The sequence below is a fragment of the Uloborus diversus genome, unplaced genomic scaffold (assembly GCF_026930045.1).
Source record: "Uloborus diversus isolate 005 unplaced genomic scaffold, Udiv.v.3.1 scaffold_513, whole genome shotgun sequence".
Classification (NCBI taxonomy): domain Eukaryota; kingdom Metazoa; phylum Arthropoda; class Arachnida; order Araneae; family Uloboridae; genus Uloborus; species Uloborus diversus.
This window is the reverse complement of record NW_026558696.1, coordinates 83,487-103,139: the sequence shown is the minus strand read 5'-3', so window position 1 is coordinate 103,139 and position 19,653 is coordinate 83,487. Positions and strand designations below refer to the sequence as shown.

The following is a 19,653-nucleotide window of genomic DNA, read 5'->3' as shown; positions in this document are numbered from 1 at the left end:
AATCATATTTGATTTTCAAACCAATGTTTTGTTTCTCAACGAAAATTTCATAACATCTTTATGGCTGAAAATAAACAAAGTTGTCCTCTTGTATCACATTAAAAAAAATGTGATGCCATTTGCCAATGAGAAATAGAATTTTATGTTTAGGTAATGGAGGGGAGAATTTGTGTGAGGTAACTCATTATCGTACTGAAACAAACCAAATAACAACATTTAGTATTTGAGACACTTGTGGATGACATAATAAATAAATAAATAAATACTTTTAATTAAACTAGTTATTAAGCAACATTAACATGCCATAGAGGTGAGATTTGAACCAGAAAGATGTTAAAATAAAAATTATTGTAAAAAAGGTTGGCAGGTTAAATGTTGTTAATTGAACTATTCCTTAAAATGTTTACTGTAAAATGCATGTCACAGCAATCTTACACTTTTTGAAAAATAACTCATAAGCATTCAAACTTTTCCACTTACGCCTGATTTAACTCCCTTAGACCATGTGTTGAGTCCACTGCAAAGTATAAGGGTTGCCCAAATGAAAAGTGGACTGGTGCAATAGCACTAGCATGAATGATTCAGTTAGAGCATCACTGCACAAATATATAAAGGGTGGTATGAGGTATGCATCTCAAATGCCGTTCAGTGGTTAAACCTGTTTGCAGTAGAGGAAATTGTACAAAAAGAAAGTCCTGCTATCCATGGATGCGTCCAGATCGGAAAGCGCAGTGGTGCGGTTAAGGGCAGCAAACGACCTGAGATCTGCCGAGGCCGGGCCAAACAAACACCGCGATCACCATTGATTCCATTACCTTCGTTAATGAAATGTTCTGAGCTAATCGTAAGATTAAGAAAACCGTGGAATCCGTGACGAACTCAATCTGAGTAAAGGAACGGTTCACACTATCATCCACAAAGATCATCTCAGGAAAACCAGACGAGCATAAACAAATTTTGCGTTGAGAAGTTTTGGAGCCGCCCCCGTATAGTCTAAGCTTGTCAACCTCTGAATTCCACATCTTTGGGCCACTTAAGAGAGCATGACAGGGGAAATGTTTCCATTTGGACGATGAAGTGAAGGAAGCCGTGCAGGACTTCATCAGGAATCAGCCCCGATTTTTATACATCGAAGGCATCGACCTGCTGCTGCAATGCTAGGACCTGTGCTTAAATGCCCATGATGATTTCTTTTGATTTATATTAAAAGTATTATTTTTATTCGACTTGTCCACTTTTCATTTGGTCAACCCTTATATTATTACCATATGTTCTAGGAGAAAGCAGGGTAATGTCCGTATTGGAAGGCTATTTTTATGTCTTTGGTTCTGATTGAAAAAGGTAAAAAAAGAAAATAAATTTAAAACAGGAAAAAGTTCTATTGAAAATAAATAAATATACAAAAGGGGAAAAGCAAGTTGTCTAAGACTGTTTTAATGTCCGCATTGGTTTTATCTGTTTGGAATCATTGAAGTTTAAAGATAAAAGTAGCTATAAACAGGGTTGGCAAGTTTTTGCTGGAGGCGGAAAAAACCATGGGAAAAACCACGGTTTTTACCGCCCGGCAAAAATAGGTTTTTGCCAGTTTTTGTCAAAGTGGCAAAAATAGATTTTGGGTTAACAATTTACGGACAGATTTTTTTCCTTTTACATAAAAGTAAAAGCATGAAAAGATTTTGATAAAAGGCTTTGCCATTTTCTGTAGAGTGAGCTAGTATCACTAAAAAGTAGAGTGAATATAGAATGCACATATTGATCAGCTTTTTTTTCTTCTTTTTAAATTCTTCTCTTGGCTATCCATTTTCCCAGTAAGTGAGAAAAAATGCATTATTTCTTTAGTGAGGAAAAGTTAATATTTTTCTATATTCAAGTACATATTCTGTTATTAATTAAATAACTTAAAAATCTTAGTGAGATCAAAAAGAAAAGTGATTAATTAAATATATATATATATATATATATATATATATATATATATATATATATATATATATATATATATAATTAGAATTCAATTTTTTATTAATTTACTAAGCTTAAGTAAACATTCTTTGTTTTAGCATTGAAGGAATTGGCTCATTCTGGAAAAATTGTTTTAGCAAACATTTAAAATCTTAAGTTTTGCAATCCCAACATTTGTTTTTTATTTATTTTTCAGCTTATAAATTAGAAGTAACATGGAGAGACATAACTAAAATATTAAAGTGCATTATTTATATTATATTGTCACTATTTCTTGATTAACACTATAATGCTACTTTATTTGCAATTAGGTTTTTGCCGTTTTTTCCATTTTTGCCGGTTTTTGCCATTTTTGCCATGGTTTTTTCCACTGTCCCGGGGGCAAGGGGGGTTGGTTTTTTTGCCCCAGGGTTGGCAAAAAAACCAACCCTGGCTATAAATGATGTTGAAAAATTCGAAACTGTCAAAATATTATTAAAGTTTATCACTGTATTGTAAATTCTAAAATCATAGGAAAAGCAAAAAAAAAAGTTTGAGTTACATACAATATACCGGACAGCTCGGATATCACATCCTGAGACTGCAGTTTCGTTCTTATTAGAACTTCTCAGTCAGGAATAGTGAACAATTGAGCTGGAGGTAGATGTCATCTCACTGAAGCTGAGAAAGCCAACAAACTGGTAGATAAAGAGAATTTATCTACTGTTTGTTTACGTACTCTCTCTGGTGAGATAAATTTGTTTTTGTTGAAGCTATTGTGTTGTACTATGTACTTTTATTTCTAGAACCATAGGAATTTCTATTTATTTTTTAAATTTTTCATGTAGCCTTTTGTAGAAAAAGAGGAAAAAAAGGAAACATCTTGTGAAGCCATTACGTCTGAAAATACTGAAACAGCACCAACAAAACAACACACAGAAACAGCACCAATTAATTTTTTAGCAAATACCAGAGTCACTGATCATTGTGGAGCTGTGCCTGAAACTAGAATAGTGGGCAGCCAAAGTGAAAACATAGCCTCATCAACAGTTGGAAGTTTGAACTTTTTTTTAGGTAAGCTAAAGTTTTTCTTTTCATACTGTAAATTTGTTGATACTGATTGTCTTTTCGTTATTTTTCACTGAAACTTCTATGCTATAAACTGTTTGAAGTATATATTAGCCATAAAATTATGGTTTATTATATCAGCTATAGAACTCATGCTTATATAATGCATATGAATATATGTGGAAGAAAATTAAATGACTCAAAGAGGTTAGATATTTTTTTGTTCATATCCTTATGTATTCGCGCATTTATTGTGTTCACCTGAATTTAATAATGCTGTCTTTGAGATTTTTGTAGCAAAACCTCTCATTTTAGAGAGAACAATTTGAAGTTTAAAACCCCTTCTGATGCAAGTCATTAAAATTTTTGAAAAAGAATGAAAAGCACTATGAATATATTTAATTGATCAGCTATCCATAGATTTTACAATCCAAAAAAAAATTTTTTTAATGAATTTCTCTTGCATGGTTGGTGTCTCTATTTGTTCACACAGCCCACCTAGGGCAGTATTTATGCACTCAAAAAGGAATTTGAATCTTTTACAAAAATATGATTGAACACCTCTGCGTGAATGAAGAAAAATAGTTAACTGTTTTAGTGCAAATTAGAAAATTTTGAATCCTACAAAAACATCCATTTTTGAACTCAAAATTTGTTGTTAAACATGAAATTTACCAGGAGAAAAAGCCATTTTTGTAGTGCTGTGGCTAGTAATTGTTAAAAAGAACAAAATACTACCTCTGCAACAATTTTAAAAGAAAAAAACTTTAGAATTTTTTGAAATTGGTGTCTTTTTGTAACCACCATGCTGGAAGAGGTTCGAAATCTTTGCCATTTGACCAAGAAACGGAGGAAGCACTTTTTTGCTTTATATAGTAAGTTTATTCCATTGCTTGATATTTGAGAAAATTTTCACACTTAGTACTGAAATAAATTAATCGAAAACAAGTCATTCTCACCAAAAACAATAATAATGAAATTTACACCTGTGTCTGATTAATCTGTCGTTCTACAAAATCTTCCTTTCAACTCACCTTCCCTTCCATTTAAAGCAGTGGTGCCCAACCTGCGCCCTCAGGCCACATTTACCCCTTGAAAGTGATCCATATGACTTGTTGTTTTCTTTAAACTTATAAATTTAAAAGCCTGATTAATGACAATGTATGAATTTGGATTGAAATAAAAAACACATGCATTTAATAAAAGAAGTATAGCAATGATAACAACAGTTATTGGTTCTTATTTTTATTTCCTTTTCCATATTTTCTCAAAATATTTAAATATTTTAAGAAAATTTACACATGTTTTGGCCCGCAAGAATTGTTTTAATGTGAGATGCGGCCCTCGGATAGAAAAAGGTTGGCCGCTACCAATCTAAAGCATTAAAAATGCCAATAATTTAAAACCTTAACCTGTATAGAACTTCAGATTCAACTTGTATTAATTTTATGATGTGCTCTTTGTGATTCATTTGTACATGTCACATGTAGGTATAGTACTTTTAGTATTAAAAAATCACTTCTATTTATATGTGATCATTATAATTGATAAATTTTGGGTTTAATGAAGTTCTGTGTTTTACGCAAACTAATGTTGTTTACACTTATTTCCGTTTTTCTTAAAATACATATAACTAATAATATTTTGCAGTTTTCTATACAGTCGAACCTTGATATCTCGAATTTGAAGGGAGCATCAAAAAAATTCGAGTTAACAAAAATTCGAGTTATCAAAAATCCTTGGGTAGCTGAGGGGTGGGGGATAAAATGCAAACAAATACTTGGAAAATAAATGCATATATTATTCACAAAACACTTACTGATATATTGAGTCATTTAAAAAAAGAATCGATGCTGGTTTGCTTCAAATTCAAGTCCTTTTCTCGTTCCACTATAAGTTCTAAATGAGAAAGTGCTCTAAAAGTCTCTTCTGTCATATGTGGACGGGATTCGATGAATCTTCGTAGAACATCAGTAGCGGATAGGGCTTCTTTGTTTGTAGGTTTTTGGTGAGGATTGCAGATCTCTTCTTCTTCATCCTCTTCGGAAATTGGATCGCCAGCGGTTATTTGAGAAATAATTTCGTGGTCTTCCCATCGACCACATACTGCAACTTCTTCATCAACGTTTAGGAAATCTTGAAATTGCACTTCATTTAAATCCAAACGTTCGCAAAGTCGTCTCCAATCTGTCCTTGACACACTCATCTCAGGTTCATCACTTTATGTCGCATACGGGGACATCCTCTTCATTCTTTACGAATCCAGCTTTCTTAAAGCAATTTCTGATGGTTGAGGAAGTTACACTATTGCAAGCTTTGTCAGTCATTCGCATGGCTTCTAATATGGTCACTCCAGAAGACTTGACTCCTTCTTCAATTTCAGCCAAAAGTTTTTTCACAACTTGATGGCGATATTTGATCTTAAAGCTGTGAATGATCCCTTGATCAAGGGGTTGTAATTTTGATGTCGTGTTTGGGGGAAGAAACTCAACCTTTACGTAATCCAATTTCGGAATTATGTTGTGGGCTTTGCAGTTATCAATGAACAATACGATTTTCCTTTTTTCTCTCTTCATTTTCCTTTCTAATTCTTTTAGCCAATTTTCAAAAATTTTGGAAGTCATCCAAGCTTTACGGTTAGAATCGTAAGCAAAAGGAAAGGATTTCACGCCTGAAAAACACCTTGGTTTAGCTGATTTTCCAATCATTAGAGGCGGTAGTTTTTCAGTCCCATCCATATTGGAACAAAGCAGCAAAGTCAATCTTTCTTTACTTCTCTTGCCTCCTTTGCAGGCTTCTCCTTTTATAGCCATGGTTTTATCCGGAGTGCATTTAAAAAAAAAGTCCGGTTTCGTCAGCATTAAACACATTTTTTTCATCATAATTTTGCAGGATTAAATGTAGTTTTTCTTTAAATTCCACGCAGACTTCCTCATCAACACTTGCACTTTCGCCTCATACCTTAAGAAATGTAATGTTGTTTCGGTTTTTAAAATTCTCGAACCATCCATTGCTTCCTTTGAAACTTAAATGGCCTAATTCCTTAGCAAATGCTTCGGCTTTCTCTTTTATTAAATTTCCATTCAGAGGGATGTTTTGTGCTCTGCATTGCGTTATCCAAATCATTAAACATTTTTCCATATCTTGAAACTCGCTAACTCGAATTCTCTTTCGTTTCTCAAAGCCGTCAGCACACTTTTCCAGAATAGCCTCTTTGTTTTTCAATATGGTCGATAATGTACTGCTTGGAATTCCAAACTCTTTTGCCATTTGGTTTTTCTTTTTGGAACCTTTTTCCACTTCTTCAATTAGTCGTTTCTTCTCCTGAATAGAAAGCGTATTTAATTTTCATTTGGTTGCCATAGCTAACTATGCGTAAATGGACAGCTTTGAAAGTTATCTGAAATGATTCTTTTTTACCACTGTACGCGATATGAAGATAGAACAGAATGAGGGTCCAGCAGAACTGTAACAAGAAGCAGCTATCCCCCTCCTACTCTCCTACTGTCCTCCCGCCAACATTTCACAGCTCCCCTCCTGCAGGTGTGTGACTTTGAAAAGTCAGAAGAAGGGGAGAAGGGCAGAAGAGGGTAAAATGACAAAAGGAGAGGAATGTTGAAAATTCGGAACGGCTCAGAATAGAATAGAAACAGGTTTGTACACATTTTGGAACAAGAAAAAAGGAAATGGAATCCGAGCGAAATAGCAAAACATTTCGAGTTATCAAGTACTTAAAACTGAAAATTTTGACTAAACAAGGTAATTTTAACATTGACAGTATAGGAAGTATGAAGGGGGATAAAAAAAATTCGAGGTATCAAAAATTTCGAGTTATCAAGGTTTGAGTTATCGAGGGTTGACTGTATTTTTTTTAACATATTTGTACTGCCAGTCTGTAATATAATTTGCTTTTTATACATTAAAAATATTGCTCTTTTAGGAGGTCGTCTCGTACTTAAACTTGATGCTCAACAAGACAGTGGCTCTGGATCCAAGTGCCAATGGGTACAGTCAAATGACTTGCCAAAACATTCAAATTCTTCTAAAAAAGTCAAACACAAGAAAAAAAGCATAAATGATGGATCATTTGTGATTGCTTCGCCTCAGAAGAAAAAGAAAGCTGATGAATCAGTGGCAGTTGCCAACAAACTCTTGGATCATGATTCATTAGTACTGAAAAAGCCTAAATTGCACTCAGAGTATGACTTTACAGAAAACGATCAGCAAGGATTGCTGCTGTGCAGCTATTCTTGGACTCCTCCTGTTGCAGATGGCCAGGAGACTGTTGAAATGGACGATTGCTCATCCAAAACGAGTGAAGGTTACGTGTCCCCGGTTCTTTCTAATTCACGTTCCTCCAAGTTGGATTCTAGAGGAGATATTGCAGGCAACCATAACTCAGTGAGTGAACTTGGTGAGCAAAATTGTGATTCAGATCATTGCATGGTCAAGTACGAGCCTAGAGCCAACAGTGCCCAATCTGAGAGTAGCTATATGGATGACAGTGCCTCTAAAAATATATGCTGCATAGGAGGCAAGAATTCTCCTAATCAGTTGTACAATGACAAACAAGAAGTGCTTAACCATAAGAGTGCCTTGACTCATAGTAAATCTCGTGTAAAAAGTCCATGTTATCAGTCTCGTGTAAGTCATTCCAGTAGCCCTTTGCTGAAACAGTGGAACAAATGGTCCAACACTTCATATCCAGTCAAGAATTCACCCAATTCATTGTCTCCAGTGTCTCATACTGATTCCAAAAGTCCACTTAAAGGTAAATGCAGCTATTTTAACCTTGTTTCTTTCCTTTTTTAACTGTTCCGAACCAAATATATTATTTCTCCATCTTGTTTTTCTGTCACTAGGCGAGATCTTCCTTATTCCTTAATCAAATTCCATGATTTACTCTTCATTTTAAAGCTTATCGTGCCAGCTAATGAGGAAAAATAAACCCACGGTCTAAAGAAATTATTATTTTTGTCAAAAAAACTTTTTTTTTACACCTTACTTCCATTAACAGCGTTCGAAAGATGAAGATGCATTTGTTCTGTTGGTTGGGGTGTCCTGCTAATAATAGATAGGGTGCAAGCTCAAATCCAGGACAGTAATTTTTTTTCTTCTTCAACAGAATTTTATTAATTTTTTTTTTCACTGCTTTTGGGGGGACCCTCATCCCCCCACATTTTGCCTGTTTTTCAAGAAATTAATCTTAAAAGCACTGAACTGAGTTGTTCGCTTCCCTAACACTTCATAAAATTTCAAAACTGTAAGGAATAATTTTACTTTCCTTTCCTACACCATTGGCAAAAAATAAGCAAACAATTCACATTGTTAAATGTTTAGAAAAAATTCTCATTGTACTTCAAAAAACTGTCGTAAAAAATTGGATTTTTAAATTAAAGATGTAAAGTGCAAATGTTTCGCACAGGTCAGTTAGTTTAGTTTATACTACTAAGCCAGATACACTATTGGATTTACTGGCTTGGGGACCCTTTAGAGATAGAACAGAATTACGTAAAGCATTTTGTATGTGTCTTTTTGAAATCCCCCTTGGGGTCCCTATGTCATGGGGGGGGCCTTTTGCAATTGTGGCATAGTAAATCTTCCACTGGCCAGGTACATGGCTTCAGATTTGAACACACAAGTCTTCAAATTTCAAAAACATTTTTTATATTTTATTTAAAGTTTTTTCGGTTTGAAATTTAAGGTAATTTTCTTTTGAAATTTAAAACATTTTCCTGTTACCTACCCTTCTTTAGAAAACAAACCGAAAAACAAAACAAAAAAAAAAGTATTCACCGTCTTTGTAATATAAACATATTGCACATAAAGAGAATAGCTTTTATTTACTGTTAATCTGCTCTTAATATTGCAAATTTGCATGCTTGAATTTTAAAACAGTTTTGAACAGGTATATGCAGTGGGGGAAAAAACTCTAAAAAACACTTTTAAATTGATGACTTGACTTGAATCAAAGGTGCTTCAAAAATCTGTATTATTTAAAAAGTTTCAAGTGTCAAAACTACACAAATCTTTGCTTACATAATTTAGTTTGTTACCTTTATTAACAAAATTAACTTTATAATTACTATTATTCTTCATTGTTTTTGACAACATTAAAATGTGGAATCTACAGGCATTATGACAGAAAAAGTAATTCAAGAAATTGTCTTTAAAATTAAAAAGATTAGTCCAAAAAGGATTTTTTTTTTAAAATCAAGTATCATTAAAATCCTGCCCTTACTTAAGCCAGCCGTTTATTTTAGTTCTATATGAAGTAAATGTCATAAAAGGGATTATGTGTGCAGCATTTTTGACCAAAATATCATTATTTTTATTTTAGTGTTAGATTTTGTGATAAAGCTTTCATTAAAAATTTCTTTGTTTCGTAGATATTCCACTTGATTTGTCATCAAAAGAAAGCAATTCCACTGACTCTGACCTCTGTGAAAGTCAAGCAAAAACTGAATGCTATGATAAGTCTATGGTTTCAGAAATGGGTTGTCTTGCATGTAAGCAATGTGCCCCAGAGTCTTCCAATCATCAGTCGTTACCTGGTGGCGCTGAGCCTGCAGAAGAAACACAGTGTAGTGATGGAATTAATTCGGAGCAGCAACTTTGTGTCGAGTCTTTGAAGGAAAGCAGCGATTGCTCACCGTGCAAAAGTTCTGGAGATCAAACTTCTTATGCATATATTAATCTTCCTTATCCTTGTGCTTTACCCAAATGCACCAAAGAATACTCTTTAGAAGGTAGTTTAGCATATAGCTTTATATTTTATTGTTTTAATTGGGGCTGTCTATAAATATTGCACTTTTTTTCTACATATATAATCCCTTCCTCTGTTTGTCACAAAGTTTCATACTTCACCTTATTCTCTCCTTTCCTTTTGTCACATGTCACACTATTTTTCATAAAACTTATATTGTATTAAAAAATTTTAATGTCACGGTTTTTGTTATCCCTCTCTCTTCTTTGTCACACACTCATAATTTCACAACCCCCCTTAACCCCCTACACCTCAAAGTGTGGCATATTTTGTGGACTAGGGAGTTTCTCTGTTTGTATTTAATAAATTTAAAAAAAAAAAAAAAAAAAAAAAAATCCGTACTTTTTTAAAGATTTTTTTTTTTTATATGAGAAAGGTTTATAAAATAATTTGCTCTGTTAACAAATATTTGCTTTTCGAAAGTACATTGAGTAATTTCTGAAGATGGATATGAAAGGGGAGGATGGTGTGATTATTCCAAATAAATATGATTTAGTATTTTCAATAAGTTTGAAACAATGTAATAATTAAAAAATAATAATAATAATAAATAAATAAATAAAAATTAAAACCATTGATTTTATTTACATAACTTAGAAATTAGATCCTTGTTGCTTTTATTAATTACACATGGCTTAGTGCTATGTTATCTTTTTATTATTTAGCTGTTAGTGATTAAAATCCATTAATATTTTAATTGATATAATTTTAATAAAATTTATTTTTTTCAATGCAGAACACCTGTGCAATAAAACCAACTCTGAAAAGAACGAAGAAAATGGGCCTGACTACATTATTCATGATGTGGATGAAAGCATATGTAAAAAACCTTCTGCTTGGTGTAACAATACTATGGCATCTTATTTGCAATATTATCCTCAGTGCTACCCTTATTATTTAACGTATGGGATAGCGCAAAATGCTATCCCCTCTGAACCCACCGTTACAGGTTAGTACCTCTGTCGAGTCTTGATTTGCATTAATAATTAGGATTAGAACTGATATCTATATATACAAAAATCATGGGTGCAAGACCTTCCGTCTCAACAAAATTTCCAAGATGGAGGTCGAGATGAAAAGAAATTCTATAACTTTCCTTCAGTTTTTACTTAAAAAAGAAAAATTGAGTGTTTGAGAAATATGCTTTAATTACTGGACCATTCCATAACCATGAATTTACATCAATATTCTCTCAATTTTTCCATCATGGGCTTGTTTTGTTTGCAACAAGCTTTTAAAGCAGTGTCTTTTAGACTTGTTCTGTTTGACTTTTTTTTAAGTTGCACTGTTATTTCCAACTCACTGCATTGCAGACCTCAGTGTTGTTCACTATAATCCCTGATTTATCAAATTAATCGTCTCTATTTGAGAATTTAGCCTTTTCTCTTTCTATTTTTGATAATCTTTTCGTTTTTTTTTTTCATTTGCGTTTTTTCCCCCCAAACTTCACACGCATAAATGAAAATTATGTGCGCTCTTAAAATGTCAGAGTTGAATCTGAATCACCGATTGAGAGTGATTGCTGACGGGATGAAATATTTACACTGGAGCAAAGGGCGTCCACATACCAGGCAAAATGGGAACTATCAGGGACTTTAAAGATTTTAATGAAAATGTGAATTTTGGAAAGAATCTGGGGAAATTTTCAAGCTGGTTTGAGACACCAATGAGAACTGTTCCTGCATTCAACTGTTCCTCAAATAGTTAAGTGCAAATTTCTTGCCGATATATTATCCTTTTTGTAGATTTTTTGCTTAAAATGGCGAAGCATTTACTGTCTGTTGAAGAATAAGAGAATAATTTAAGGTGTTTTTTTTTTAATGTTCATTTAATTTTGCTTTACAGAAGTGCCATTAGATTTGTCTTCTACTGAAAGTATTAAAGAAACTACTGCACCAGAAACTTTATCAGAGGAAGTAAATTCTGTACCTTCAAAAAACACAGGTATGCAATGAAAATATATTACAGTAGACCCTCGTTTTATGCGGGGGTTACGTTCCACGGAAATGCGGCGTAAATCGAAACAGCGTAAATTGAGACCTTATACTAGTCTGGGGGTTTGGTTCCATAGATAACATAACTCATAGGTAAAATAAGTTTAATGTGTACTTATATCGACTTTTATGCACAACATGCATAAAGAAACATAAATTAATTTCGTGTCCTGTTTATAAAGAGGAGCTGGCTATAATAGTCTTTTGGCAGTCATTAAGAATTTTTCTCTAATTCTATGCAGAGCATTAACGCACCCATGATCTCTTGCGTTATTTCCATGATAGAATCTTCCTTCACTAACAAATCAGAAATATCATTTCTATTGTCTAGGAATAGCTCAAAGTTTTCAATGTGAATGTTTTTGGTTGTGCGTCATCGACCTCTGTATCCTCGTTGGTTTTGGCCTCCTTTGTCACTCCTAAAAGTTCTTCCAGTGAGTTCTGAACTGTGTGAGTTTAATAACTTTACTTCTGAAAAGAGCTCTGGAACCAATCGCATAAAATGTCTCCAGTGGCCCAAGCTCGATTATTAGCACGCAAAAATGCAGTTAATTACGCTTAATCTGCAATCTTTAGGAGTTTGGATTTTGAAAGAGGGGAAAATTTTATCTGTTTGCATTTCAGCATCCGCGTAAAATAAACCGTGTATAATCAAAACAGCGTAAAATAAACCCGCGTAAAATGAGGGTCTACTGTATTACATTTCTATCTTATGATACAACTTTTGATCGGTAATATCAGGCAATCCAGAAAGCAAGTTCCATTTAGCAACATCAAAAAAAGGAAACAATTATTTGAGACTAGTCATTAGCGCAGCCAGAAATATCTTCTGGAGGGTTTTTTTTAAAATCAAAAATACCTCCTGAAGGGTTTATTTTTTTTATTAAAAACATCTTCTGAAGGGTTTTTTTTGATCAGAACAGCCCTTTCATATGCATAAACTACTGTATTAGAATTTGCTTTTTTGTTAAAACCAATGGGTTTGGGGGGTATTTTCACCCCCCCCCTCCCTCTTTGCGCCACTGGAACTAGTTTTTGTTAAATAATGAAGTACCATGTTCAGATTATTTTTTAGGTTTGCTTGTGATCCAAAAATATTTATTTGCCGTTTCCAAAAATTTTGGGCTGATAACACATTCTTAAACTGAAAAATCATTAAAAAAAAAAAAAAAAAAACTTTTAAAATGTTCTTTTTTTTTCAATGATTTTTGTACGCATATTGAAGGGTTTTACAGTGTGTGTGTGTGTGTGGGGGGGGGGGGGGTAGAGGTTGAGCTTTCTCATAGTTTCCGAAAATTTCACGCTGTCCACAGAAAATTTTACTTGAGTCCACTATCAACCCTGTACCGGCATTGTTTGGCATTGTATCGTAGCACAACTGTTTAAGTACTCTTGTTGAAGCTCAATGCCGCCTGCAATTTGTGAATTGCTTGTAAGAATGAACTTCAGATACTTAAGAAGATGAAAGTTCACTTAGTATGAGATCCTAACTGATAGGAATGGTGGATCAAAATTTCCCCTTCTGACTATGGAGTCACTCATTGCATTGTATCTGTAAGCTTTATGAGTTTATCTGTGAATTTCACAAGCTTTGGTATTCCTCGCATTTAGAAATCCGAGGATTGTATCGTTTCTTATGCTACGGGGTCCATTGTTTTAAGCTTTTCAAAGTCTCACTAAACAAGCGCCATGTAAGTCAGCAATCTTGTCTGAATTGGCTGGAAGAATGTGCATACTTGAACTAATAAGCGTAGCTATTCTGTGATAGACATTGAAAACAGAACTTGCCTTTCTGGATTACCAAGTATATATCATCACCTCAGAGCAATAGTAAGATATCTTAGTGTTATTCTTGGGATTAGATGTCGTACTGTTGCTCTGAGGCAACAATATTCTTTATTTGTGTCATCTAGTAATTTATTGGATATTTAATATTTACATGAATGAAACTTTGATGTAGCAAAAAAAAAAAAAAAATTAGCTTATAATTTAATTAGAATGCCTAGCAAGAAAACTACTATACAACTTGGTTAATTGGCATGAAAGCAGAAAATATGTCAAATTAATTCTTTGAAAGCTATGTGTTGTAAAATGTGATTTTTTTTTTTTTTTTTTTTTTTTTTTGACTTCATGTAGTTGTACATTTTTATAAAAATGTTTAATGTAATTTTAAATGAAAATAATATGACTAAGTTTCTGTTCAAGATACATAGATAATATGCGTTAGATTTTTTTAAAAATCAGAAATTTATATTTTTCGAACCATATCCATATATATATATACATATAATTTTCAGTTTTCTCTGGACAGAAGTAAAATTTTCCAAAGTTGATGCTGACAGAATTCTAATACTTTTCAACTTTTCATATTGCAACATCACAAAGTAATAACAGTAATTAAGGGCATCCACACCCTGCGCTTTTCGTTTATCAACATCCCCTTAATCCTTTTGCATCATATAAATATTTCAACTCTTTTGAAAATTGTCAGTTATTTAAAAAAGTAATAAAAAAATTAAAAATAAATAAAAAAAAAACTAGGCTGGATTGTTTTTTTTTTTAATTGAAAAAAATTTATCTATGTATTAATTTTGTTTTGAACTTGATTTTAGTTCATAAGTTAGAAAATGTCAATGGGGGTGGGGGGGATAAAATCTAAAAGATTAGTACTTCCTTATTTTGTTTTTGATTGGTTTTCAGGAAAAAATATTTTTACAAAATAAAAAACTTCTTTAAAAATATATTTTTTTAAAAGTTGATTTATTGATTTACTACTAATTTCTAGTAATGTATTAAAGAACTTAAAATTTTAATTTTTTTTTTTTTTTTTTTTTGAATTCATGCTGTTTTTATTTTTTGGACAGGCATCATATTAAAACTACTTATTTAAAATATTCAATTCAGTGGTGCAGCAAAGGGTTTTGGGGGTAAAAACATCCCCCCCCCAAGGCCTTGATTTTTAAACGTTATTGCTTGTCCTAATATAGTAGTTTATATGCATGTAAGCAGTTTTAATTTAAAAAAAAAAAAACACAGAAGGTAATTCTGGCTTCTCTAGTGATTCAGTGTAATGAACTTAATTAGATAAAGGCATCAGAGTGAAGGCGCTGAAATTGTGACCAGTAGCTATGTGAACAATAATAGCATTAAAGATTGTGGGGAGAAATATAAGTGTCAGATATTCCATATCAACTCATGCAATAATAACAATCATGATAAGTTTTCATAGTATCAAACTCTCTTTGTAAAAGAATTAAAACTATTATTTTCAAACAGATATAAACCTGGCAAGAGTAATTTTTGTACCTTCACCGGTCCACTAAAACACAAAACTTTTTGTATGTTTAAAAATAATAATACAGTGGCTGCCACTTATATGAATCTCGTTTGTTCTAAACCAGCGGTTCCCAACCTTTTTCTCTTTGCGAACCCCTTGGAACAGGCAAAAAAGTTCGCGAACCCCCTGATGTTGAAATTAGTAACATGTAAGAAACAATAAAAAAACAGCATGTTTGCTTTCCATTTTTTGCAGTATTTGATTGCAATAAACAAAAATATAATTGTAAAATATCATTAAGTGCAAACATTAATAAAAAGTTAAAATTACATCTACAAGAAAAATTATAAACAAGAAGTTTTATAAACCAACTATTTTTTTAAGCATACTTTAAATTGGGGAAAAAATCCTTAATGCGATATTTGTGGCTGTTTGACGGAACAAAGAAACTGAAAGTTTGGTTCAATGTCTGACAGTTTGAGTCTTAAATCAGGCTCTGCATTCAATCTGCTTCGGTATTTAACTTTGAGATAAGTATAGGAGGAAAATCCTTTCTCGCACAGATATGTTGTACAAAATGGTAATAAAATTCGAATTGCTTTTTTGGACAAAACGGTATAGTCATTTCTTACACTGAGCCAGAAGTCAATTAACGAGAGCTCTTTAAAGGTAGTTTTCAATGAATTATCACCGGATAACTCGATGAGCATTTCCTTTTCAGGTAATGTCAGGGTGTTCTCTAAGCATGGATTTCCTTCAAAAGAATTGCGTATCCAGTTGTTTGAGAGAGGGACGTTACGCCTATTAGGAAAATACTCGTCAAAAGTTAGTTCAAGATGTTGCAGATGTTCACATACATTTCTTTTAACGCTTTCATCAAGTTTCATTGAGTTTTCTGATAAAAAACTACTAAGAGAAGTGAAACAAGAAAACTCACCCATTTCCAGGCATTGGATCCAGAAATTCAATTTTTTTACCATAGCTTCAATTTTATCATATACAACAAAAATATTAACAACTGCACCTTGCAAGGATAGATTTAATTCATTTAATTTTGAAAAGATGTCAGCTGAATATGCAAGCCTTCGCATCCAAAGAGGATCGAATATGCAAGTGGACAAGTGAAATGGATGATCAACAAAAAATGCTTGGACTCTGACTTCAATTCAAATAAGCGTGTTAAAACTTTGCCACGGGAAAGCCATTTAACTTCTGTGTGAAGAAGTAAAGTAACATGAAGGCTTCTCAATTCCTCACAAAGCGCGTGAAATAGACGGCAGTTTGTGGCACGTGATTTTATGAAATTTACAATTTTTACCGCATCATTCAAAATAGCGGATAATTCTGCGGGAATACGCTTACATGCTAATGCTTGTCTATGAATGCAGCAATGAGTCCATTCAATTTTCTCGTTGATCTTCTTTACTCGCACCACAAAGCCAACAAATTTTCCTGTCATTGATTTTGCACCATCCGTGCACACACCCACACACAAAGACCAATCTATTCCATTTTCTTCAAAGTAACTGTTGACCAGTTCGAAAATTGCTTCTCCAGTTGTGTTGGTTTTCAAAGGTTTTGCAAATAGTACATCTTCTTTAATTGTATCGTTAAAAATATACCTAACATAGACAAGTAATATTGCAGCGTTTGCTACATCAGTCGATTCATCAAGCTGTATCGCAAAATTATTCTCTTTTATTCTATTCACAAGTTCTTTCTCCACATTACTTGCCAAATCGGTAATTCTGCGTGATACTGTGTTGTTTGATAGCGGAACCAGGTCAATTTTTTTTGCTGACTTTTCTCCCAGCATACACTTAGCAATATCTTTAGCACACGGTCCAATTAAATTTTCTGCAATTGTATGTGGCTGTCCAGATCTTGCAATTCTATAACTGACTCGATATGAAGCTTCAAGGGCCATTTTACTATCTTCGTTGGAGTCTAACAGGAACGTAGAGACGCTACACTTTTTATTATATTCCAATTTTCTTTTAAAATATTCGATAGGTTTGTCCTTGTGTGTTGGATGCTTTGTTTCGAGGTGTCTTCTCAGAAGTGACGGTTTCAAACTGCTGTTCGCTAGAACTTCGTTGCAGAGAAGACAAAGCGGTCTTGGTTCAGACTCTTCTCTAGTAAAATAAAAGCCCATTTGTAAATAGTCACTGTCATATTTTCGCTTTTTTCCTTTTTTCTCCTAGTTCACTTTTGGGGGAGGCGGCAGTTCATTACAGCTATCTATTTCAATATCCTGTGTTGATTCGAAAGTTACTGCTGATGTTGAGGGTTGATCGATTGACTGCTTGTCCATTTGTCGCTCAACCAAACTACCAGTTTTCAACCATCGATCCATAACAGCAGAAAGTTATTAAATCATAAAAATTACCAACACGATTATAACTTCACAAACAGAGTAGCAAGTTCACGTAGCAAAACCAATTGCAAACAAAATCACTTGTTTTCAAGCATCTCTAAAGTATCTCTAAATACGTCTGTTAACAACTATTTCCCCAGAACTATGAGCATGCTGATGTTATATATTTTTGAAAACGAACAGATGGGTAAAATCCAGTAATAAATTTTAAGTTTGGAGCCTTTTGCTGTCATGTCTGCTATTCGATGACTGAATTCGACGGAAATTTTCGAGTTATATTTCAACCAGATTAGAAATAATACCCCTATGATGCATTGTTTGAGAATTCTTTTTTTTTCTCGACATATGTATATTATGTATATTGTTTGATTGACTCCACGCGATGGCGCCTTTTTAAGGTCATCGTGATCCCCGCCACAGCTTAATACAACGTTTCTGCATGGCGCCTCGCAATAAAGAAGGAAGGATATCTCTTTTTGTTGTCTATCGAAAAAAAAAATGAGAAAATTTCTTTTTAACCAAGATTATAAAACCGCTGAAAGATTTTTTTTTTTTTTTTTTGAGCTTAATACAAGAGTCTGGCGCGTTTTCAAATTAAAAAAAAAATTTAGTAATTATGTGTGCAAATTGAATATTTTATAATTTTTTACCAAACTAGGAAAAATCCGCCATTGCACCGAAATTTTCGCGAACCCCCTTCCTGCACCTCGCGAACCCCTGGGGGTTCGCGAACCACCGGTTGGGAACCTCTGTTCTAAACAGTGTTAATTCCATAAAGTGCCTGACTCAATAAAGTGGCTAATTTAATATAGCTGAATTTTGTTCTGTTTTTGATGATTTGATTAATGAAAGCAATTGATTCAGTTAACCGGGGTCCACTGTATAACATAAACTGATAAAATTATTACAAGGGTTGATCCAAAAGTAAGGTTCCCATCAATTTTACAAATATTTAGCACTGTCTATTCTCATTGAAATTTACATCTTCTGTATCAAGTGTCACAGAATTCCACCGCCAACCCGTTGAGGAAGCATTTAACCCCCCTTTTTTGACTTTGTCGTCATTCCGAAAATGTTGGAAATCCAAGTGTTCCTTAAACTAAGGAAACAAGTGGCAGTCTCTACACTCGAGCTCCAAACTGCAATCAAGAATGGAGTGGTTTGTTGACTGTCATGTCCCACTCTGGCGGTGGAATTCTGTGACATTCGATACAGAAGTTAAGTTCACCATCAACAATAATGCACAGAAAAAAATAGCGATTATGTATAAAAATAGAGAAACGTTCTTTCCAACAATGTAAATTTGAATGAGAATAAATACACGGTGCTGTATTTGTGTAAAAGTGATGAGAATCTTACGTTTGGATCGACCCTCTTGAGAAAACTGATGTTTGATGGTTTTGATTATAACAATTGTATAGTTATTTCTTCGAAAGTTTGATTAATGTCTTCTATTTGCTCTTTCAGAAGCAATCGAAAGAGGTATGCTGTATCAGTTGTTGAAGAACAAAACAAGCAAGTAGCTTAGCTCATGTGGGTTGGAAATGCATCTTGTATTATATTACTATGTAATTGTTCTGAGAACAAGATGAGCATTATTATGCAGTACTGCACCAGTCATAATCTGAATATTATTTTTATAGCTGCAGAATAAAACACACATCTTATTTTGGAAAAAGAAAGCCTTTTTCAAACTGTCATTGATCTGTTGTGTACAAACATATAGTCTTCAGAGTGAGCTTTAATGTGCTGTTTCTTTTCCTTTTTTGTACAAATAGCTTAATGTGGTGCCCTTTGGGCAGCATATACTCATTTATTTTATGTACATATGGCCTTCCACGTGAACATTTGTTTATATATAATATATATTTACGGACATTCTCTTTAGTTGTAATAATTATGGCCCATTAAAAGAAGAACTACATTTATTTAAAATTTTGTGTGTTGGCATTTTCTTTTCTTTCGAATTTTTAAACACACTAAATAAAAAGAAGTTTAAAAAAAATCAAGGAGGAGGGAAATATCTTGATGAAAAGTGTTCAATTCTAATGATGGACAATAATCCTTTCACTATGCCGCTCTGCTTTGGACAAAAGTCTTATCTGGTAACTTTTTCAGATTAAAAAAAAGAAAAAATATTCCATTGACAAACGACAATAAAGCACTATGTTTCAATAACATATGTGACAAAAAACCGCCTGGTGACCATAATTCAATTTTTAAAAAAATG

General features: G+C 33.3%; 1 protein-coding gene across 1 annotated transcript in view; it reads left to right on the top strand.

The window, feature by feature from the left end:
- The window catches only part of LOC129233547 (uncharacterized), a 34,692-nt gene extending 15,362 nt beyond the window's left edge, over positions 1 to 19,330 (top strand). The window contains exons 7-12 of the mRNA XM_054867559.1: positions 2,790 to 3,015; positions 6,950 to 7,780; positions 9,399 to 9,758; positions 10,512 to 10,724; positions 11,621 to 11,719; positions 18,891 to 19,330. Of these exons, the coding sequence (XP_054723534.1) occupies positions 2,790 to 3,015; positions 6,950 to 7,780; positions 9,399 to 9,758; positions 10,512 to 10,724; positions 11,621 to 11,719; positions 18,891 to 18,946 (1,785 nt within the window). The 3' untranslated portion in view covers positions 18,947 to 19,330. The remainder of the gene's footprint in view (positions 1 to 2,789; positions 3,016 to 6,949; positions 7,781 to 9,398; positions 9,759 to 10,511; positions 10,725 to 11,620; positions 11,720 to 18,890) is intronic.
- Positions 19,331 to 19,653: the final 323 nt, after the last annotated feature.